General features: G+C 45.4%; 1 protein-coding gene and 1 long non-coding RNA gene across 2 annotated transcripts in view; one reads left to right on the forward strand and one right to left on the reverse strand.

Moving 5' to 3' along the window:
- Positions 1-23: 23 nt before the first annotated feature.
- LOC121922937 lies at positions 24-7,291 on the reverse strand. The gene is made up of 2 exons (XR_006102264.1): positions 7,155-7,291; positions 24-1,403 (listed from the first exon to the last, which is right to left on the reverse strand). It is a non-coding gene; the product is annotated as an uncharacterized LOC121922937 (long non-coding RNA).
- Positions 7,292-7,843: 552 nt separating this feature from the next.
- The window catches only part of LOC121922936 (E3 ubiquitin/ISG15 ligase TRIM25-like), a 25,729-nt gene continuing 9,368 nt past the window's right edge, over positions 7,844-24,204 (forward strand). The window contains 8 exon segments of the mRNA XM_042452888.1: positions 7,844-8,467; positions 9,143-9,238; positions 10,142-10,375; positions 11,458-11,553; positions 11,555-11,615; positions 11,764-11,817; positions 13,584-13,664; positions 14,576-14,602. Coding sequence (XP_042308822.1) covers positions 7,844-8,467; positions 9,143-9,238; positions 10,142-10,375; positions 11,458-11,553; positions 11,555-11,615; positions 11,764-11,817; positions 13,584-13,664; positions 14,576-14,602 — 1,273 coding nt within the window.

Below are 24,204 nucleotides of genomic sequence, written 5' to 3' on the forward strand. Positions count from 1 at the left end.
TAATAAAGGAGGACAATATACAATTCACTGGAGTGATTTACTTTGTCGCATTCATATTACTTACCAATACCCAGCAGCAAACAGTATAAGTTGAACTTCAGTGGTGCCTTATATATTATCATTTCTTTCTGCACATTTTTATACATGTTTACTTTTTGATAGGTGTCCATGTTTCTGGACTCATACAATAGTGAGGTGGGACTGATGTATAAAAAGCTTCATGTTCCCTCACCAAAAAACAGTCTGGTTACTTTCCTAGTCAGCTGCAGGGGCTCAAGTGAGCCAATTCATCTCCCTCCTATCTAGTGATGTGACAATAATTTGTCATGACCCTCTAAACAGACGAATTGTGGATTTTCAGCCACTTTGTTTTATGTAAAAGCCGAGAAATGTGCCACATGACTGCCTAAGTGTGAGAATGTTCGCATGGTTCACTTGCAAATGAAGTAAAGGAGCAGGAAATTCCTTTTGAAGCTTGTCGTTCTCAAAGTTATTATTTTACAGCATCAGTGAAATAAAGCCACAGGTGTGCAAGAGGGTGTGAGTTTTCACACACTAGTGAAGGTAAAGCTCCCTTGCCAATGAAGTGTCAAAATTGTGTGTTCAAAAGGAATTTCCTGCCCCTGATTGGAAAGGCTGATCAGTGTCCCTTGGAAGGGACAAGCCTGTAATTATCTCACACTTTTCATGTGGGGAGAACAGTAATTTTATTGCCCAGCATTCTTCAGGCATGAGAAGAATTATTCTGTCATTTCATACCACTACTCGCACCCCTTTCTGTAAATTTCTTTTCCGCCTGATAACATTTGCTGGTTCTTGGAGGTTCCTGAGAGAATTGTCTCATCTGGCTATGGCTTCTAGTCCTGTAAATACTCACTACCTGAATATGCCCTTGTCAGATGAGGGACCTATCTAGTCCATTATTCTGTCGCTTTTGGGATATCCATAAGCAGAATGAATGCCAAGATATTCATGGCTGCAGCACAGCATAAATAACCACTAATGGAGTTATGTGGTTCTTGCCTTACAAAATCTCAGTGTTCTGGTGCCACCACCAACTACAGTTTCCAGACTCTCCCAGCATTGAGCCATGATAGTTCAAGCGGCATCATACTGAATTATTTCTACCATGTGATGCAGTCTCTGGCATGTGGGCGAAAGTGAGCTTGTGGTGGGAAAAGGTTGAGGATAGCCCTTATCTCAAGACATCTCCAGCAAAGTCAGTCCTTGTCGATTATTGATTGGAGGAAGAGGCGATCCATTGGCCTTAGCGGGGCTTCCACTTGCCCATTCACTGGCCACCAGGCTTGGGCTTCCTGAGTACTATCTGGAAGCTCCCTCTGGCTCTGAGTTTCACCGTCAGATCTCTGACCAGGGAAGAGTTGGAGCTCCTGCTCAGCCTCCTTCAAATAAATAACAGATTTAGAATTTCAGCCCAACCAGAGAGCACAACCCTTTGCTATTCATCTGCCCTCTGCACTGAACCACATTCAGAGACATTCTTTGCAAAGGAACACCTTGGAGCCCATCCAGTGAACTGGATGAGCAGGAGAGGCTATTGTTGCTGTTGCCTACTTTTAGGTCATTTCTGACTTATGGCAGGGTGACCAACCATCCTCCTTTCCAGGAGCTGTTCTCCATTTCAGCCTTCTGTCCAGGAGGAACTTCAAAATGTCCTCCATTTTGAGCAGAACTAAGAGGGAATTTACATTTCTATGAGTGTTTGGCCATGTCGACATTTTCTTGGAAATGTCCTACATTTTTCAGTGTCTTGTCCTCCTTTGCAGTTAGGACATTGGTCATCCTGAATTGTGGTGACCCTAAGGTGAACCTATCATAGGATTTTCTTGAAAAGGTTTGGTCAGAGGGGGTTTCCCTTTGCCTTCCTCAGAGGCTGAGAGAATGTGACTTGCCCAAGGTCACTCAGTAGATTTCCAAGGCTAAGTGGGGAGTCAAACCTTGGTCTCCAGACTCTGAGTCCCAATGCTCAAACCACCACACCACCACTCTGGCTCCCTATTAAGTCTGACCACACTCATTTAGCTTAGTTTCTGAATAAAGGAAGATATCATCCTGTTCACTTGCGTGACTTACTTTATCAAATTCTTATCATTCTTTGTAATATCAAGGATTGTGCACACCCAGCTGTATATATCAACAAACAGTATGAGCTAACTTATCACTAAACACTATGGACTGGTTGCAGTAACAGAAAATACAATGCCATCTATTGAACAACAGAAATGTCTTTTTTAGTGGACAGTGCTGCCTTTCACCTGGTGTTCACCATGGTTTAGTTGTGGAATTTGGTTGGATGCTATGAGATTTTGTAACAAACTCATACCTTTAAGTGCCTGGTGTGACTTGAATATAATTTTTCACTGCTAGTTGAAACTAAATGGTGCCTTATACATTATATTTTCTTCTGCCTACACATATGTATGGTATGTATCATTTTTGGTAGGTATCCATATGACAGCAATCATGCAATGGGATGTATGTGTAGTTGCTGTAATAAATGCTTCATGTGCCCTCACCAAGCAGCAGTACTCCTGCTGTTTTCCAGGTCAGCTTCCCAATTCATCCCTGGCCCCACTCCATTTCTGTGAATTCCTTTTCCACCCGATAAGACGCACCTGATAACATACTTTGCATGAGCCAGCATGGCTTAATGGTTTGAGCGTTGGACTACAACTCTGGAGACTAGTGTTCAAATCCCGGCATGGTAATGGAAATCAAATGGGTGACCTTGGGCAAGTCACACTCTCTCAGTCCCAGAGGATGGCAGTGGCAATCTCCCTCTTTTCCAAGAGGGAGTTTTCCAAGAACAACATTTAGGCTTAGGAGGCCTGAATATGATCAAGCTAGTCTCCACCTCTGGTCCTCTGGGTTTACAGAGAGCACCACAGTCCTTTCCCCCTTGATATCATTATTTTGTCACTTCTTAAGTTTTCTCTAGAGTTTTTTTCCAACTTCCTAAGAGGCTGAATTATTTGCAAGAAGAGCTTAAAATCAGTCCTACTTCGTGGTTGTGAAATCTGGTCATCCTGTATAGCTTCCACTTTAAAGGTAAAGAGTTCCCCTTTGACAGTTGTCAAGTCATGTCCAGCTGCAGGGGCGATGCTCCTCTCCATTGGTAAGCTGAAGAGCCAGCGTTATCAAAGACAACTCTGTAGTCGTGTGGCCAGCATAGCTGCACAGAACACAGTTACCTTCTCACCGAAGTGGTACCTATCTATCTCTACTTGAATTTTACATGATTTCAAACTGCTAATTGGCAGAACCTGGGACTAGTGAAGGGAGCTCACCAAATCAGGCAGCACTTGGGCCTTGAACTGCTGACCTGCCGATCTTGTACTTGTCAAAGTCAGCATCTTAACTGCTGAGCCACTACATCCCAGCTTCCACTTGACTTCCTGTTTTAAACAATACATCTCATAGGATTTAAAAAGGCCAGGGAGGGCTGAATTCAAGATGACATTGCCTACCATGCCCTCCCCAATGAACATTTGGCAATTATCCCCCCCCCCATGGAGTGGTGTTGAGGGTCGTGGGGGGGCATATGCATGCACTATCCTCACCCAGCTATAGAAGAATCTTATTTACTCTCAGGTGCCACACGTTTCACTTTGGCTAACAAATTTAGCCAAGGAGGTAATGGTCTCACACTACAACCCTTTCCAGCTTCTTCCATGCAAGAGATGAAAACAATCATTTCAAAATCAGCCTTCGATAGATATTATTTGAAAAAGAAATCCCTTTTCATCTTCAGATGAAAAGATAGCATGATTTCCATTTTTTTAAAAAATAAGAGAGTAGTTTTCTCTATATTTTGACAAATGAGATATTGAATGTCTCATTTGATCTCCTGGTTTTACTATAAAACACTTCTTGAGGGAAAGACAACTTCCAAAAATAAGGGAAGAACAGGCAATATTTTTCTTTGGTGTCAACTATACAGAGCAAAAGGCAGTTATAATTCATCAGTTTGCCTTATAAGCTTCACATACGAATGTTGGGCAAAATTTAGAAGATGAATAAAAAGTGCATTCTAATTAACATTTAGGTTTTATTGCCCATTAAAAATAATTTCAGCAGAAAACTGAAGAGCATGCTCCACTATGGGCCAGTTCATACAATAATACACCCACCTATCCTGTCTTTATGTCTGTGATCCTATACAACACACTTCAGGTTGTGTCCAGCATTAAGATCGCCCACATGGAATCAAAATAACTATGTGAAGGTTTTGTTATCTCTCAAAAAAAACGCTCTCTTTTCTGGAGCAATAACAAACATTTAACATGGTTTTCTTGGTTCCATGTGGGAGGAGAAAGAGAGAGAGAAGTGGGGGGAGGAGGGAAGGTATGCGAGAGGCTGGATGGCCATCTGTTGGGTATGCTTTGATTGAGAGTTCCTGCATGGCAGGGGGGGTTATACTGGATGGCCCTTGTGGTCTCTTCCAACTCTATGATTCTATGATTCTACACCCCATTTTGCGGTTTTTGGAAGTTCCTGGGTAAATTGTTTCCTCATCTGGCTATTTGAGAATCTTGCTTTAGGCAAAACCTGGGGCTCCCATTGCATGCTTGTATCTGCTCTCCCATTTCTCCCTTGTCTGTTTGGGTTCTAATCCTACCTGAATATGCTGTTGCCAGGAGTGATCAGTCCCTCCCTGACAAGTGTACATTCAGCAAAATAAACATAATGAATCATGTAGTGATGTATACTTGTTCTCCCCTGGCTACCTAGAAAAGAAGAACCTGCAAAAGACTGCAGCAGATATAGGACCATAGCATTAATTTCCTGCACAAGCAACATTATGCTCACATTTTGAAGAATTTTATTTTTAACTTACATGTTATTTTCCTTTGTATTTAATTTTTTTAATTAAATGTAGTTTATATTTTATTTAAATGTGTTGTCCCTATACAAGGACAATACAAAATTGAAAAGTTTGTAATTTAATTATTTTTATTTTATTTTCATCTTATTTTTTAATTTCGTTTTAATTTCAACACTTTTGTTTCTTTTCTGCCTTAGGGAAGCTCCGAGCCAGTTGGTCCTAATCCTCACCTGGCTTGAAGCCTGGCCCTACTATGAGTAGGAAGAGTGAGGTGACCATGTGAGACTTACTTGGGACTACTGCCGCATGGGGCTAGTGGGCATTGGAATTGTCCTTTCCTGAGATTCGTTACTCAGGAAAGTTGGAGAGATTGTTTAATCTCATTGGCAGAGCAGATACAGGGGAAAATAGGTGAGCAGGAAAAGCTAGGCCCATTTATCTCCCAGCCCATGTGCCCCCAAAATAAGACAAAGTCCTTAGAATGAAAATAATAAGTTTCATCACAAAATCATGTGTACAAAGAAATACACAGGTCTAGCTTCAAGTTGCAAAGAAGATGAGGTAGAAGAATAGACTAGATGCTTCTTAAGAAAGTTTCCCCTCAGCATGCAAGGCAAGGCAAGGTTCTCCAGACAAGAATAGCCATCGTTGCCAGTCCCAGCAGCTGGTGAGGCAGCCTCCCTCCATTGCAACTGCCACTGCTGTGGGCTCTGAGGGAGGGAAGAGCGTAAAACACCCCAGCAGAGACAGAAGGAGGGCCACAGTGACTATCAGGAGTCCAGGGGGAGGAAGTAGCTGCTGGTTCTATTGCTACTTGGACCTCTCCCTTCCAAATGGGTTCCTCTCTCTTCAGGACTGAGGGCCTGACTCAGTAGGCACTGTGCCAGCACTCACAGCTGCTTTGCAGGCTAGGGCTATAAAACCAGGACCTGATAGGGCTCTGCTGCAAAACACCTCAGCAGAGAGAATGGGAGGACCACAGTGACTATCTGGGGCCAGAGGAAAGAAGAAGAAGCTGCTGCTGCTGCTGGTGGTTCTACTGCTATTTGGACCTCTGCCTTCCAAGTGCCTTCTAAGAAGCTGAGCCCTCCCTCCAGTCCATCTGGTGCCATCCGGTCATGGAGAGATGCAGGCCCAGCTCCATTGGGCCTGGCCTTGATTAAGAAGCCCAGCCCTTCCTCCAGTCTATCTGCCTTGGTCCAGGCCTCAGAGGGAGAGAAGAACTGCTGGACCTGATCCCCTTCCCCTCCACCATTCCCTTCTCCTTTTAGCTTGTGTCTTTTTAAATTGTAAGCCTGAGGACAGGGAACCGTCTAAATATTAATAATAATTGTAAGCTGCTCTGAGAGCCTTTAGGGCTGAAGGGTGGAGTATAAATTCTGTAAATAAATAAAATAAGAACCAAGGGGATAGGGAAGAATGGCGATTCTCTCAGGGCCAAAATGTTTGCTCTCAGTAAACAGGAAATGAGATGGGGTGGGGCTGTTAGTAAGCAGTAAAACTACGACAGACATGCATTTATATTCCTAGAAGGCTTCAGCATGCAAAATAGCTACATATCCCAACACCTACTGTTAGTAGGAAGAGTGAGGTGGCTGTGGGAGACTTGCTTGGGACTAGTGCCTCATGAAGCTAGTAGTGGGAGGCCCCAGAACCACTTTTCAGTGCCAGTGCTCCACAACATAATAATAATAATAATAATAATAATAATAATAATAATAATGATAACAACAATAATAATGTAGTCCATAGTACTGGAGCATGGCTTTGGCGTGGCTTCCAGCCTCTTAGGACACATGCATCATGTTAACAGCATACCTCCAAAGTGACCTGAAGCAGCTTTATTTTGGCCTGTCTGTATGGGCCCACCAATGATTAACATCATAAAAGCCTTATAACCTTAAAACCCACCCAGCCACCCTCAGATTGAAAATGACATTTCAGACCAAATGCCCATAAGCAGGTCAAGCAGGCAGGCAGTTGACGGGGCAGAGAAGTTAATTGGGGAAGGCCTGCCGGAAGAGGTCTGTCTTGAGCGCTTTTTTGAAGCCGTCAATGTTGGGAATGTCCCGCATCTCCTCTGGCAGGTCTTTCCATACCTGAGGGAGGGGCAACAGAAGGAGGCCGAAGCGCATTTCTCCGCATCCTGGGCAGCAGGAGTGGCACCCCTCCCTCCCTCCCTCCCTCTCTCTGGGATGAAGGAGGAAGGCAGGCCTTTTGCAGACTGGTCTGCTGGCTGGGCAGTGTTTCTGCCTTTGCAGTTTCTCCCCGGAGGCTGCTGCTGCGTAGCATCAGAGCTAGTCCTAACCTGAAGCCAAGGGAGGGGGCTGCCCAACAAGGCACCAGGCCGGGGCTCCGACGAAGCTCCTGGCTGGGGCTCTGCCCTCTGGGGATCCTTTGGCACTCCCTCCTCAGTCTGGAGGAGAGGCTCCTCCTGGCATCTGGCGCCCGGGAAAAGCGGGCTGCCCTCTGCGCCGAAGGGGCGCCCTTTGGACCAGCTCAGGGGGGGCAGAAGGGAGGATGATTCTTTCTCCCCCGCCTCTCCTCACGGCTGGAGGCTGGGTAGGACATGTCAACATGCAAAACACCATTAAAACCACAACAACCAAAAGGGAGCCGTTGTCCGGCTTCTTCTTTGTTGTTGCTTGGCATTGTGACCCCAGGAGCTTCGCCGGACCCCTGCCTGCCGCCTTGGGCAGCTCCCTTCCTTTCGCCTGATGCCAGGAGGACCAGCCTCGGGGCAGGAATGGCTCAGGCAGAAACGGGAGAAAGCGGAAAGGCCGCCGCCGGGGAAGATCGAGGGAAGGCGCCCTTTCTTCTCTCTCCCGGACTCTGCCCTGGCCTCGAGGGCGCGGTGCTGGCATCGGGGCTGGGGCCCTCCTTCCCCGCGTGACTTCGGGGAACTCCCTCCTCCTTCTCCTGGGTCCATAAGTTTCGCTTTCGGGGCCCCCTTCTTCCCGCTGCAGCCGTCGGAGGAGAAGCCCTCAGCTGAAGAGCATGGCTTCTGCTTGTCTGTCGGAGGAGCTGGAGTGCCCCATCTGCCTGAGCCTCCTCCGGAGCCCCGTCACCACCCCTTGCGGCCACAACTTCTGCCGGGGCTGCCTCCAGGCCCTTTGGCAGGCCTCCTCCTCCCCGTCGCTCCTCTCTTGCCCGCAGTGCAGGAGCCCCTTCGACGCCCGGCCCTCCGCCCTGGCCACCAACAGCCTCCTCTGCCGGGTCTTGGAGCAGATGGCCGAGGAGGCCCGGGAGCCCCCGGAGGGCGGGCAGAGAGCCGCGGCGGCGGCGGCGGCGGCGGCGGCCCCCCCGGTGCCCTGCGACGCCTGCCTGGGCTCTCCTCCGTCGGAGGCCACGCACAGCTGCCTGACCTGCCTGGCCTCCTTCTGCGCCGAGCACCTGCGGCCCCACCTGCAGAGCCCGGCCTTCCGCCAGCACCACCGCCTCCTCCGGCCGCCCCTCCGCGACCTCCCCGGCCAGACCTGCCCCGAGCACGGCCGCCTCCTCGACGGCTACTGCCCCGCGCCCCTCCACGCCGCCCTGCTCTGCCCCGACTGCCGCCCCCGGCACCAAGGCCTCGCCTGCCCGGCCCCCCTCGCCCTCCCCCAGGCCAGGGCCCAGCAGCAGGTGAGACCAGCCCCCGGCACCGGCAGGGCCTGCTGCTGCCGCCCCCGAGGCTCTCCTCCTGCCCCCGGGCCTCTCTCTCCATAGGGATTATGCGCTCTAAAGAGAGCCAAGGGCGGGGGGGGGGGGCAGTGGACTGGGGCTGGCAGAGGGGCTCTGCTCCTGGCTCTGCTTTGCCCTCGGCCTGGAACACAGGGGCTGCTGCCCCACTGGGACCCCCCTCCCCGAGGCCAAGGCCTCAGCCAGGAGCAACCTTCCTTCTTCCTCAGCTGCCCGGAGGGAGGGAAAGATTCTGCTGAGGAACGTTGCGGGTTGGAGTCGAAAGAAGTGCCTCTATTGACATAGAATAGAGAGCTTGATTTGATTTGATTTGATGCTTCTCTTAGGTCTGAAATGTGTCACTCTTTATTGGGATCCGCATTGCTGAGGAAGCAGGCGACACGCCTTAACTCAAACTAGGATGTCTAACGTTTGCTACCCTTTAAAAAACAACAAGAACTTTACCTGCAAATGTGACACTTTAACCAGAATCCTGAGGCAGAGATCCATCTCTAAATGGAGCTTATCGGTTTCTGTGAGCTCACCTTTGTGAAGTAAATGCTTGAAAGCGACAGCCCTGCTGGAATGGAAATGGCTGTTCTGTGTTTTAAATGAAGACTTTCTTTTCTTCTGTTACAGCTGCAGCTAAAGAAAAAAATGACAGAACTTGATGGGCTAAATAAAAAGGCTTTACAGTCCTTGGACCAAGTCCAGGTGCAGCAGAAACAAACCAGTGTAAGAAACAACTTTCTATCTCCATGGGCAAGATTTGGTCGGAGGAGGTTTGCCATTGGCTTCCCCTGAAGCTGAGAGCGTGTGACTTACAAGTGGGTTTCATGGCTGAGCGGGTCATGAGTCAAACCACGATATTTATACCTTCAACACCTTGGGTCTCCTCCTTAAGCCTTTCCCATTAGCCTTTAGCTACTGAGTAGAGGCAGGGACACTTTATAAAGAACTAAAATTACTTATTTCTCTGGGTGACTTCTGGTGACGCAACTACTGTCTCTGTGTGCATGTTCAAAACAGTTATTTCCAAGCCATCAACGGGATTTTTCCTCATCTGTCTGAAAAACAAATGTGCTTTCGACCCACTCTGTTGCAATAGTAACGTGCTTTTAACACGTTGTTGTGCCCTGTGTATGATAATCAATTGCACATTTGTATGCTTTTCTGAGATGGCAACACTTTAACCATTTTCAGGATGCAAGCACATAGGTCCCTGTGTGATAAAGTCCAACCAGGTTTTGTGTACCTGAAGGGTTCCCTATCTCATTTGTAGCTTTTACAAATCATTTTAAACTGATTTCTACACCACCCTGAGATCTTGTGATACAAGATGGGCTACAATTATTTTAAGTAAAGAAAAGAGAGGTGCATTTCATTTTCTACATCAGTAAGCACTGACTCATTGAATTCACTGTTTTACACTGACTGCATGTATACATGAATTATACAATACTCTTTGTTCAATCTGGAACGCTCTGCTTAATATTCCACTTTAACTTCCACCTTGATGATTTTACTTCTCCTGATATATACGATCAAGCTGTATCAGTATAAATAGAGGAGGGGAGTCACTCTTAGCCCCTGCAGCCATTCTGAACATGATTTCCATACAGCTTTTTGTCTTTCCAGGGTATAGCCTTACAAAAGTTGGATTTGCTGAAATCTGAATTCCTGGAAATGATAGCTTTAATTCAAGAAGTAGAAAAGGAATGTGTGAAGAAGGTCCTCGCAGAAGAGAAAAGAGTCCTAGATAAATATGATTTTGTCTCTAAAGTCCTTGGCAAGAAGAAAAATGAAATCCAAGGCGAGAGAGACCAAATTGAAATGGTCTTGTCAGAAGATGATGACATCGCTTTCTTAAGGGTAATTGTCAGCTTCATGGAACTCCTTTAACTTCTGAACAGACAGCCTAAGGCTCTCTCAGGTCCTTCCCTCCATTCACAGAGTTGCTTCCTCAATAAAACTACCAGTTGTTTCACATCAGCTAGACATAAACTCTTGTATCCACAGCTGACCTTTTTTGTGAATGAAAAAAATAAACAGTAATTCTGTTTGTCTAATAGGAAGGTTCATTCTTTGGACCATTTCATGTTTAAGGTCCTCTCATCATCCAAACATGGTGTTCACTCTAACATACTAAAATTATACTGTCCTTGGTAGATGCATACACTAGGAAGCTACAGTTAGAAGTGGATTCCCTGTAAACATTGGGTTTATGTTATTTACTACCTGTACTACCCAGCTCTGCACAGCGAAATCATTAACCATTATTAATGTTTGTTCATTGTAAACTGCTCTGGGGGATGACTGCCTATATGTCATATGCTGATCATGCTGCCCACCACATGAGTGAAAATCCATCTAGCCATTAATATGTTCCCATGGGGATGGGCAGGTATGATGGTGGTGGTGGTGGTGGTGGTGGTGGGCAAGTAGATAGAAATATAATTTTTATTTGTAGGAAGTGTACATGGCTCTCTTCCTCTTCCTATTATCCTTAAAACAACCCTATGAGTTAAGTCATGCTGAGAACACTCTGGAATTGTGACCCACATGGCTTCTTTGGAGAGAGAATCCGCTGCAATAGGCAAGGATGGCAGCTTCAAGCATGACATTTTGTACTAGCATTTATGGCCTTTTCCTCTGCTGTAGTGTATATGCATTTAGGATGTATAAACTGACCTGTGCAACCCAATCCTAAAATATATCTTAATTAATTTTGTCTTAATTCCTAGTAAGCATCTATAAAATTTTGACCTTAGCTTAGCTCTTCCAATAGATGAACTGTGCTCCCACTGTCCCCCTCCTTTTTTCATTTAGAGAAGGAAAGGCCTACTTCATGCTTAAAATTATTTTAGCTGTTCTACTTCAGATGGACAGTGTGCAATCTGTGACTGACAAGCTTGAAGGACCCAGATCTCATGAATATCTTTTTTTCTCCACAGAAATCAGCAAAATTAGGGCAGATGCAAATCAAAGATGTATTCATTCCCAAAATAGATTTGGATCAAAAGTTGATACAAACTGTTTTTTCAAAAAGTCTTTGACCTGAAAGAAACTCTGAAACAATATTTGACTCACCCTGAAAGGAAGGAAAAAAGAGGTGAATTATTCATTTATGGAATGTGTTTTCCCCTTTTTTAAGCCATTTTTGGGCCTTTCCCGTTTTTTTGTTCTAACTTTTTCGGGTCTGTTCCCCCCCCCCCCCTCCCTCCCTCCCTCCCTCCCTCTGCTCTCCCCTTTCCTTGCAGGAAGCTCACAAGGGAAGCCCAACCTACAGACTGTAAAAAAGAACACTTCACTAAGTAAGTAAGGGGCTGTACACACAGCCCTGAAGGGGCGGCCTCCAGCTGCCCCTTTTACAGCCAGATTTGAACTGCACGCCATGGCCTTAATTTGGCCTTTCCAGGGTGTGAAAAGGAGCCACAAAGAGCAGCTTCTTTCTGCACCCTGGAAAGGGCGTGATAACCACAGCACCACGGCTTTAAGGTGCTCCTTTGGCGCTGCATCATACGGATACAGTGCTAGAGGACCGCTGTGATGCTACACACCATGTTGTGTGGAGCCATGTGGTCATGGCTATGCCCCGACTCTGCCCCCAGGTTGGCCCAAAGTATCGAACTGCACAGGGCCTAAGTAAAGCATGTGGCCTGACTTGTGTTTCTTTGAGAGTAGCATATATGTCTCCAACTCTCTTTAAAGTGTAAGATGCTGTGACAGAAGCATAATTTTTTGTAATGTCTATGCAAACGTCTTTTGTCATGCTGTCCCTGTCCAAATAGTTTCTACTACTTCTTAAAATCTGCTTAACGTTGGAAACTTTGACCAGAGATAATGCTAGAGCAGTGATGGTGAACCTGTTTGGGGCCACGTGCCCCAACTGATTTTTTATGGTACCGGGCTCTACCTGGTGCCAGTGGTGGGGCTTCCGGCCTCCGGGGGGTGGGACTTCTGCTCTTTAGGGGGTGAGGTTTCCCTCCAGGGGGCAGGGCTTTCGCCCCCTCCCCTTTCCTGGCCTCCAGCCGTCCAGAGGGCAGGTGCCAGAGGCAGGACACTCAGAGACTGGCAAACGGGCTTCGGAGAACAGCAGCCAGAGGCAGGTGCATCTGTGTGCCGCCCTTCAGTGTTTGCCGGCCTCTGAGTGTCCCAAAGAGAGTCCGCAGCAAAAGAAAGAAGAAGGTAGGGCGACTGTGTGGAGAAGATGGCAAAATGCTAACAGGGGACAGAGAAAAGGCAGAATTACTCAACACCTTCTTTACCTCAGTCTTCTCAGAAAAGGCAAAGGGTGCTCAACCTGAAGAAAATGGAGCAGAGGACAGAATTGGGAAAATTCAGCAGAGAATAAGTAAACAGATAGTACAGGAATATCTGGTTAATCTAAATGAATATAAGTCTTCAGGACCTTATGAACTACGGACATATCCAAAAAAGCCCTTTTTATTGTTCTTAACCTCTCTAGCAAGCCTGAGTTCATTCTGCGCTTTAGCTTTTCTGACTTTACCCCTACACATGCTAGCAATTTAAGTTCCCCTTTGGTGATTTCCCCATTTTTCCATTTCTTATACATGTTGGGTTGGGGGAGGGTTGCGGTGAGGAGCCTAGCAAACAGCAGCTAGTAACCCCGCTAAAGTGTTTTTACACCAAAAATATGGGGAGTTGGTCAACAAACACCTTTTTTCCAGCCAGATAAAACCCTTTAGGGGATGTCTTGACCTTTGGGTAGTTGTTGAGGTCCCATTCTACCCTAGGCTCCCCCAAAGATCGACATACAGGCCACATAATTCCTATCCTTGGAATTATATGGCCTTTCATTTGGAATCATTTTAGGAACTTTGCTAACAAGTAATCCAAGTATACTTAGTAGTGTCTCCTTTAAGAGGCACCCTTGGTAACAGGTAGATGGTTCCTGCTGTATAGTAAATGGAATTACTCCTGTTCCTCTGCCATGGTAAGTATGACCTGGTATTGTGGAAGAAGCAAATTCCTTGCATTTCCCCTTCCACACTCACTTCTTTGTTAAATCCTACTCCTTAGTTTGCTTTGTTTGTGTGTGTCATTGTCTTTTTCAAAGATGCTCCAAAAGGAGGCAGTGTTCCAGCAAATTCTTCATGGGAGACGTCTGCAAAGGAGGCTGCTGCTGCTACTGACACCAGTGAGTGCTGAGGGCAGTTTCCACAAGCATTGAGGCTGCTGAAGTGTAAAAGAAGGCAGGAAAATTCCTAGGTTTAGGGTGATTGGTGGTGACCCCATCCTCTTTGTATGCAGTCATGCTTATGAGTCTGCTGTTCATTTGGCTTATGCCCTGTGTTTGCCCTTTGCCCTTACAAAGCATTCAGAAATGAGTGCTGTAACCCTACTCAACCAGTGCATGAAAGGAAGATTTTAAGAAAGACCAGAGAAAACTTACCTTGATACAAACCAGGCTGTACCAGCAAGGTTTCTGCAGCTTGATTTAGGAGCCCTTTCCTTGCCAAGATTTCATTATGCAGTTAAAGAATATACTATGTGAGGCAGAGTTTCTTTCCAGGTTCTCCTTGTATTAAAGAAAGAAGATTTTACCTAAAGTGGGTGACTGTGTTGTAGTGGTTTGAGCATTAGATTATGACTCTGGAAACCAGGGTTGATTCCTCGCTCAGCCATAGAAACCCACTGGATGAGCTTGAGCAAATCGCACATTCTCAGCCCCAGAAAACCCATGATAGGGTCACGATAACTTGGAAATGACTTGAAGGCCACAACAACAACAAAAATATAATGAAACAGTTTTGCTCCTCTGTCTGCTGTATTATTGCTGTGACTGTTATATTTTCCTTTTGACTGTGTTCATCTTGACTCTGGGTAAGGATGAGTCTTTGTATTTTGCTTCCTATATGTCAGCTTGATTCTTTACTGTCATCTAAAACCACTTTGCTAGTTAGATGTTTCAGTACAGCCTACCAGCAGTCCTTCATCTTTAATCACTGTTGCCCCTTTCTTTTCATATGCTGAGGAATTTGTTTTAAAATATTGCATTGTATTCTCCATCAACTAAATCAGATACTATTTCTCTCTCTTTTTTTTCAGAGCGGAGAAGCAGACCTGCTAAACGCTGTAAGTTTGATCCTATGAAAGTGACAATTTCCTTTTCTTCCCACTGATACATATTAGAAGATATGAGGAACAGCTAGCCTATCTTTATCTTATTTTCTGAGCATATCAGATGGAAAGAAATTTGTCAGAACCTGTGTGGGTTTGGTGGGCTGGGCTAGCAGAAGTGACAAAACTATATGGATATCAGGGGTTGATTTTCTGGTCAGCCATGGAAACTCACTGACCTTTGGCAATTCACATAGGTCCAAAACACACTGCAGAAATAATCTGATATGGATTATGTGGACTGCTTCAACTGCCCTGGCTCAGTGCTAGTTGATCCTGGGAATTGTAGTTTATTGTGGCCCCAGAGCTGTCTGACAGAGAAAGCTCAATGTCTCACCAAACTACAATTCCCATAATTCCCTAGCATTGGGCCAGGGCAATTAAAGCTGTCTCAAACTGGATTATTTCTTCGGTGTGTTTTGGACCATCCTCTCAGCCCCAGAAAACCCTGTGATAGGTTTCCCTTAGGGTCACCATAAGTTGGAAACAACTTGAATGTTCACAGCAACAACAGAGAGAACTGACTCCTTCATTTTAACCTTTGAGGAAGATTTGCTTCCTTCATGGCATTAGCCCCACATGAAGGTAATGTGGAGATGTTCTTTTGAGCTTTCTGTGTCACTTTCCTCTCACCAGCCCCACTGTTTTAAATGTGTTGGAGGGCAAACTCCGATAGTGGCTACCCTAGCTGTATTTGTGTAGGCTTCTCACACAGTCGGAGGTCTAAATGGCTGAGAGGGAATGGATGGGAATGCAGAAGGTTCCACCTTCCATTGTGTAGAGAGCAATGGCGCTGGTGATAGGGACATGACAGTGGGCCTAGAGGTACTTAGCCCCTCCTCACACACCTCCCATGTGAAGTGTAGTTGTTGTTATATTTATTTATATCCTTCTTTTCCCCAAAAATTGGGACGTAAAGTGGCTTATAAATTAAAACAGTACAATTAAAAACATACAAAAGTGCACATTAAAATAGCATTAAACTAGCAGAATATTAAAACATCACTCATTAAAAACATAAAATGCAATCAGAAGATTAAGTATAATTTAACAAGGATGATGATGCATGAAAATATAGAGACATATGTTAAATAGAGATGGGTAATGCAGAGGTATATGGTAAAATATAAATACACATAAGGTTGGAGAAGAAGAAAGACAGAATACAAAATATTGAAGATAATTTTATGTTTGTTAGAATACAGAAAAATGTTCTTTTTCTTTATTTTTAAATCATGATTGTGTGTGTGTATATATACAGTGGTACCCCGGGATACGAATGCGCCGCCTTACGAAATTTCCGGGTTACGAAAAAAATCCATTGAAAAAAACTGTTCCGGGTTACGAAGGTTATTTCGGGTTACGAAAAAATTTTTTGGTGCTTTTCGGCGCTTTTTCGCACGAAATTGCGGCTTTCGCTATTAGCGCCTATGGCTTTTTCGGCTTACGAAGATTTTCGGGTTACGAACGCGGCGGCGGAACGAATTAAATTCGGAACCCGGGGTACCACTGTATAGTAAAAAAGAAAAAGATCAAGCAAAATGTTACTATAAAGCAGTTAGAATACTAAAACATTGAAACAATAGAAATAAAACTAATATATAACCTTAAATTTTTTCAAACCAGCACTACATAGAATTAAGAACCCAACCTGTACTATTGGTAAAGGCTTGGCAGCACAAAAATGTTTTTACTTGCCATCAGAAGGAGAGCAAGGACCAAGCAAGCATGGTCTCTCTTGGGGCGAGAGTTCCAAAGTCTGGGAGCAGCCACTGGGAAGGCTCCCTTCTTTGTTCCCAACCAAACAAGCCTGAGAAGATGGTGGACAGAAGAGGAGGGCCCTCTCCAGATGATCTTATGGCTTTTAATAGGTTCATACTGGGAGATATGGTCTTTCAAATAAACACACGCATAGGATTTCTTCTATTCCCACACATTGACAGCTGAGTTCTTGACCTCCATTTCTCACATGTAAAATGAGAGTAACTAAAGCATACCTCGAGTTTCTGTGGTAAGAACACATACAAAGTTCATTCAGCACTTCGTAAAGGGAAGGGACCATGCAAATATGGTGGTAAGTGGTACAATGTAAGAGCTTTTGAATTTCTAAGGATAACTATAGAGTTCTAATCTTCTCCTTCCCTACCTCCTTTCTTTGCCATTCCTTTCAAAACGGTGTATAAGTGTCACGAAGAAATGTATGAGATTAAACAGGGATAGAGTAAAAGTTTTATTTCCCACCTCATTTGCGAGTTGCAATGCAAACTACATCAGGTTTGGTGTGGGCCAGACCACCAGAGGGAGCATTAGAGTCAGATGATTGTGAAGTGGGCATGAATATGGGAGAACAGGTTTGTTTGATCAAAAATACATCTGTGGTCATAGTGATGAGCAAAGAGTGACTGTTTTTAGATTGGGCTTTAGTTATTTTCTTATACACTGTCTTCAAATAGTTCTCCAAAGGGTTTCCATTATTTGTTAACAAGACAAAAATTAACATATCACATGTAATATATCACTGCCTTCATTTATTTATTGTCCAGGATGCCTCTTGAGTTTGTCTGTTAGGTGCATTTAGCTCCCAGAACCTTTAGAGGCTTAAGGTGAATAATGATTAAAACCCCTCTTTCTCTTTCCTGCCTGCTGCCTCATCGGATCAGCAGTGGGCACAGGGGTGAAATGGAGAAAGTCTTCCCTTCTTCAGATGTTTAGTGAACGCTGGGCCAGGAGCACTGTCAGGAGTGAGGGCTTTGTTAACCTGGGTAGATGTTATTCAGTGGCTCCCTTGGATGGGCCAATCAAGTATGTTGTCTTCCAGGGCTGGAAGTGTGTGTAGTCTTCAAGCACACTGGCACACCTCCAGAGATTTGGGAAGGAGGGGGTGAAAAGCCCTGTTGAAACGAGAGAGATCTACGTCTGAATGGCTGTGGCTGGGTCTACAATGTCAGGTGATATTTGGGCAACCTGGATTCCAGAGTTGTGTAAATCTTTGTAAGCAGCCAGATCAGCTTTATTATTTTATATTTGAATATGATTTCAAGCATTTTTTTTCATCTGTCCACCACAATCCCGTCATCCCTTCCTCTTTATTAATTCTGCGCCTTTCCCCCAGGACAGGACGAGACTTCACTCACCCTCCCCCACTTCTGTTTTCTTTTCTACAGCACAAAGTCCCAGCCGGAAAGAACGGAGAAAGCAGGTCTCTGCCACGGACTCAGTCGGAGACTCGGGAAACCTTTTTAAATAAATCAAGAGAGGACTTTGGAATGTAAGTGCCTGAGTCATCTAGGTCCGTGTACACAGGGGCACCTAGTACGTGCCTCAGCAACGTACTAGGATTAGAAAGGGGTGTTCTTTTGGATGCCCCTAACCCTAGTACACGCCAAGCGCGTACAAAATGGCACGCCCATTCTACATGGGCGCCGCCATTTCATAGAATCATAGAATCGTAGAGTTGGAAGAGACCACTAGGGCCATCCAGTCCAACCCCCTGCCATGCAGGAAATCCAAATCAAAGCAATCCCTGACAGATGGCCATCCAGCCCGGTTTAAAGACCCCAAGGAAGGAGACTCTATCACCCTCCGAGGGAGTGCATTCCACTGTCGAACAGCCCACTGTCAGGAAGTTCTTCCAAATGTTCAGGTGGAATCTCTTTTCCTGTAGCTTGCATCCATGTTCCGGGTCCTGTTCTCTGGAGCAGCAGAAAACAAGCTTGCCCCTCTTCAATATGACATCCTTCAAATATTTAAACAGGCGTCATATCACCTCTTAACCTTCTTCTCTAGGCTAAACATCCCAGCTCCCTAAGTGTTCCTCATAGGGCATGGTTCCAGACCCTCACATTTTTTGCGCCCCTTTGGACACGCTCCAGTTTCCAAGTCCTTTCTGAATTGGGTGCCCAGAACTGGACACAATATTCTAGGTGGGGCCTGACAAGAGCAGAACCAGTGGCACATACTACTTCTCTGATCTAGACACATACATCTATGGATGGCAGCCTAAAAGAGCATTGGCCTTTAGCTGCCGCATCACACGTTCACCATGTCAACTTGTAGTCTACTTGGACTCCTAGATCCTTTCACACGTAGTTTCATTCAGCCAGGTTCACCCATCCTATATCTGTGCATTTTATTTTTCCGCCCTAAGTGCAATACCTTACATTTCCCCGTGTTGAATTTCATTTGTTAGCTTTGGCCCAGCTTTCTAGTCTATTCAGTCATTTTGAATCTTGATCCTGTCCTCTGGGGTATTAGCTATTCCCCCTAATATTTGGTGTCATCTGCAAATTCGATAAGTATGCTCCCAATTCTGTCATCCAGGTCATTGATAAAGAGTTGAATAGCACTGGGCCCAGGACAGAGCCCTGTGGGACCCCAATGGTCACTTCTCTCCAGGATGAAAAGGAGCCATTGTTGAGCACCCTTTGGGTTGGCCGGTCCAACCAATTACAGATCCATTAAACAGTTCCTTTGTCAGCCACATTACAAGCTTGTTTGCAAGAATGTTCATGGGAAACTGTCAAAGGCCTACTGAAACAAGATATACTATATCACAGCATTCCCTTCATCTACCAAGCTGGTAATTTTACAAAGAAAGAGATTAGGTTGTCTGGCAAGACTTGTTTCTCTGAAACCCATGTTGCTTTTTGTGATTATGGCATTGCCCTAGATGTTCACAGACTCTCTGTTTAAGGATCTGCTCCAGAATCTTTCTAGTACTGATGTCAGACTAACTGGACGATAATTGTGGGATCCTCTTTTTCCCTTTTTGAAGATGGGGACAACGTTTGCCCTCCGCCAGTCTGCTGGGATCTCTCCTGTTTTGCAGGAGTTTTCAAAGATTATTGCCAATGGCTCCGATATTACATTTGCCAGTTCTTTTAATACCTGGATGAAGTTCATCGGTCCCGGAGACTTAAATTCATTTAGTTTAATAAGGTGTTCCTCTACTATCTCTTTACTATCTGTGCAAATTCCCCTATCTGTCCTCTGCTCCATTATCCTCAGGTTGAGCACCCTTTGCCTTTTCGAGAAGACGGAGGCAAAGAAGGTGTTGAGTAATTCTGCCTTTCTCGGTCTCTGTTAGCATTTTGCCATCTTCTCTCACGCAGTGGCCCTACGGTTCCTCCTCCTTCTCCTTGCGGCGGACATATCCAAAAAAGCCCTTTTTATTGTTCTTACCCTCCTAGCAAGCCTGAGTTCATTCTGCGCTTTAGCTTTTCTGACTTTACCCCTACACATGCCTGCTGATTCTTTGATTTCCTTTTGTGATTTCCCCCTTTTTCCATTTCTTATCATGTTCCGTTTCAAACTTAGCCTCGGTTGAAAGTTCCTTAGCATCCATCCTGGTTTCTTGAGACACCTCCCGTTTTTTCTTTCTCACTGGAACTGTTTGAAATTGTGCCTTCAGTATTTCTTTTGAGAAACTCCCATCTGTCCTGAACGCCTTATCTTTAGTATTTCTGACCATGGAATCGCCCTCAATACTTCTAAGTTTACTGAAATCGCTCTCCTAAATTCTAGGATGCGTGTCTGACATATGCCTGGCTTCTCCTTTCCACTGTTGACAAACTCCAGGAGAACATGGTCACTTCCACCTAATGACCACACTATGCACCCCATTAACCAGTCATCCTGTTGGTTAAGATCAGATCAAAATAGCTGACCCCCTTGTTGCCTCTTCCACCTTTGGACAATGAAATTGTCTTCTAGGCAAGTGAGGAATTTGCTAGGCCTTGAGGATTTTGCTGAGTTGACTTCCAGCAAATATCAGGATAGTTGAAGTTGCCCATCACTACTACATCTCTCTTTTCTGACTGTGTGGTCACTGTTCTAGAAAGATATCATCCAATTCCTCAGTCGACTTGGGGGTCTGTATAGACACTCACGAACATCCTTTGTTGTTTCCCTCCCCTTTGATTCTTTATCCAGATGTTCTCCACCTGGCTTCCATGTATGAGTCCAGGATCTCTCTTCACTGGTGTAAATATCTCTGACAATGTGCTATTCCTCCTCCTTTCCTGTTTGGCCTATTTCTCTAAAAGGTTATACCCTCTATTTCCACATCCAATCATGAGACTCATCCCACCAGGTTTCAGTGATGCCTATTATACATATTTGCTTTGTTGTACAGGAGTTCGAGTTCATCTTGCTTATTCCCATGCTCTGTGCATTAGTGTAGAGACATCGCAGACCGTGTTTCCTTTTAGTTGCTGCCTGTGCAAGTTTTTTTGCCTCCCACTGTGGGGTCCTTGCACTGTTTGCCTTGTTTCCTCTCTTATGCCAGTTGACTATTTTCTCCATCCCTTTCGCCTCCTTAATATTGTCTCCCTTCCACCGCCGGAACTCAGTTTAAAGCCCTCCTGATCAAGTTCTTGAGACTGTTGGCAAAAACATTTCTTCCAACTGGCGTGAGATGCAACCCTCTGTTGCAAGAAGTCCTCCTCATGGAACCGCAGCCGCACCATGAGCGAAGAATCCAAATCCTTCTCGGCGGCAACCATCTGCGAAGCCAGTTGTTCACATCTGCTATTTTCCTCTCCTTCCTGGACTGCCCTTCAACTGGCAAAAGAGATGAGAAGACAACCTGTACAATCCATTCCTTTCAGCTTCCTACCAACGCCTCGTAATCCCTTTTGTGTTCTGCAGGCTGTGTCTTGCAGTATCATTAGTTCCCACGTGGACCAAAAGGAAGGGGTATGTGTCAGTAGGCTTGACCAGTCTTGTCAGCCTCTCTGTACAATCCCAGATCTTTGCACCTGGAAGACCTCTCAAGACATCTTGTCAGGCCTACAAATCACTGCTTCTTTGTACCCCTCAGCAAGGAGTCGCCCACTACAACCACACGCCTCTTCCGAGGCTTAGCAGCGACTGTTCCCTCGGTGGGACTCTCAGGCTCCCCTGCTCTTCCCTGAAGTCTGTCCATGCTGCTCTTCTTCATCCTCCTTGATAGGGAAAGAGCTTCGAATCGATTCTCTAGCGCAAGCTCCCCGAACAATCCTTCTTGGCTTCTTACTCTCTTTGTGACATTCCTCCAGCTGTTCTGCCTCCTCTGTTGGCAAGTGACCTCTTCCACCCTAGCATCTTCCTCTGCGGGGTACTCACCAAATGGTTAGTCTATTGTGTCCAGGAAACCTCTTGTTCCCTAATATGCTGAAGTGTAGCTACTCTGGACCCAGCTGCTGCACTTTCTCCTCCAAGAGTGCTACACAACTTGCACTGGTGCATGTGAAGTTCTCGACTTCTGTAGGCAAGAAGAGAAACATCCCACAAGAGTTGCAGGTGACTGCAGCAGATCCCTCGTTGCCATACTGCAAAGTCTTTAGTAATGAATATAACAGTTAATCTACTGGGAATACTTCTTAAAGGAATGTACGGGCTGCTATCTTACACTTAAAGGGCAGGTTCTGTTTCAAATCTGATTCTAAACCTGAGCCACTGAGTAGAGTTGTGAGTTAAAGAAAACTAAAACTAAAAAGGCTTGGAAGTTGGTATATAAAGCTAGTCTGCAGATCCGCCCGTTGTGACCACAGAGTGACTCACAAAGCTCCGCCCCTTCAGCAATGAGCACACGGTCTCAAGCACACGGTCTCAAAAATGGCTGCCAAGCAGCTCTCTCCTCCTCCTCCTCTCTCGGCCGACTGACGGCACGGACACCAGCATCCGCAGGTCGCACAGCGAAGTGATGCCGTGAGTATGCCATGGCACCTTGCGGCATCATTTCCATGGTGCAAAAAAGAACGCTTTTTGTGGCTCTTTTGCTTCGCAGAGAGCCGGTGTTTGGATAGGCGAGAGGCTCCTCTGCCGCAGCAAATGAGGGCACTTTTCAGACCGCCCTTGGGATGGTCTGTAAAGCGTCCCTGTCTGTTCCAGTAGCCCACCTCACTCTCCCCAGCACTTTGCCATCTAGCTTATTAGGAAGCAAACAGAGTACCTCAACTTTCTAGAAGGGCTCAGGCAATCCAGGAAATGACAGAGCAGTTATCGGAATGTCTTTTCTCGGTAAGCGGGCAGATAAGATTGTAAAGATCAAATAATAAAAAAATAAAGAACAGATGTATTATGCCAAAATGTAGTGTCCAGATGCGGTTGGACTGCAGCTTCTGTCGGCATTCCTATCGTCAGCTTTGATAGCAAAAGGATGTGGGAATTGCAGTCCAACAACATCTAAAAATCCACAGTTCACCTGCCGGTTTTAGAGCATCAAAAATCCTGTGGATAGTAGTTAAGATGCGGTGATTTGAAACTTCCAAAAATTGACAAACTGGAATTTTCTATTTTCCTTGCTGCCCTCCCCCTTTCCAAGCATCAATGTCTTTTCTAGTGAGTCCTGTCTTTTCATGGCTGTCTCAGTTTATCATCTTGGGCTTTTAACAGCCATGGGAAAAGAAGACAAGTGCACTTACTGATAATAACTGGTGAAAAAACAGAGTGTAGAGAAGAAGACTAAGTGGAGAATTCTCACAATTGTGAGACCAAAGAAGTGGGCTCCCCAGAGGGTGGCACTGGTGCTCCAACATAAACATTTGAAGTTGAGTGAGCAGCAATTTGGACAGGCTTTCTGGTGTTTACCAAATTATTAAAATAGTAAAACCAAAAAGGGAATGCAAAGGAATCCAAAATATTCTCCCAGGGGGGCAGATCCTAAATAAAGTGGTAAATGAGTTCATTAGTAAGTAAACAAAGCAGATGTTAGTTATACATATGCATATATATGTACAACATACTGATTTTTCACTAGTGTAGTATGTAATTGAAATGGCACGCAGTGGCCAGAAGAAATGATCAGGGGCTGGGGCAACTCGCCGTAAGGAAAATTACAACAGTGGGGCTTTTTCGTATGAAAAAAATGAGTGTAGGCTGGGAGGTGGGGACATGATGGAGGTTTTGAAATTTGGTATGCTTTGGAGTGAAGCATGTAGGAAAAGATTTTTCTATCCTTTTGTTCCACAAACTCTGGGGTCATCCAGTGGAGCTGGATGGTTGAAAATCTGGGATTACACTTCACAGTGCTAGAATCAGTGCTGCTACTATCTCCTGTTGCCTTTGGTGTGCATTAATAGGTGTAGTGCTTGGTCTGGCGTGACTTCTCTGGTATGAACTTACGTATGTTCTGGCAGCGTTGCTACAAAATCAGTCTGGATTACAAACACAGCCCATGAAAAGTGATTTATCAGAGAAAAACACCAAATGTCTGTGTCGGATATTCCCCAGAATTACAGCTACCACCCTCATCGCTCTCCTACTGCTCCAAGTAGTAGCTCCAGTGTTTCAAAAAGGGGCATTTATTACTGGGAAGTCGAGAGAGAGCACAGCAACTCTGTGGAATTGGCATCTGCTATGGGAGCATGCCCAGGCAAGAGTTGACAGCCGCTTAGGGCGTAATAGCAGCTCGTGGTGCATGGAATGGTTCAATGCCCGGATCTCCGCCTGGCACAATGACATTGAGGAGTCCCTGCCGAACACCAAGGTGCAGAAGATTGGTGTACTCCTGAACTGTAAAGGGTGGCTTTGTGATTTCTTTGGTGTCGCTGAAAAATGCACACACTCACACATGT

This window comes from Sceloporus undulatus, chromosome 2 (assembly GCF_019175285.1).
Source record: "Sceloporus undulatus isolate JIND9_A2432 ecotype Alabama chromosome 2, SceUnd_v1.1, whole genome shotgun sequence".
Lineage (NCBI taxonomy): Eukaryota > Metazoa > Chordata > Lepidosauria > Squamata > Phrynosomatidae > Sceloporus > Sceloporus undulatus.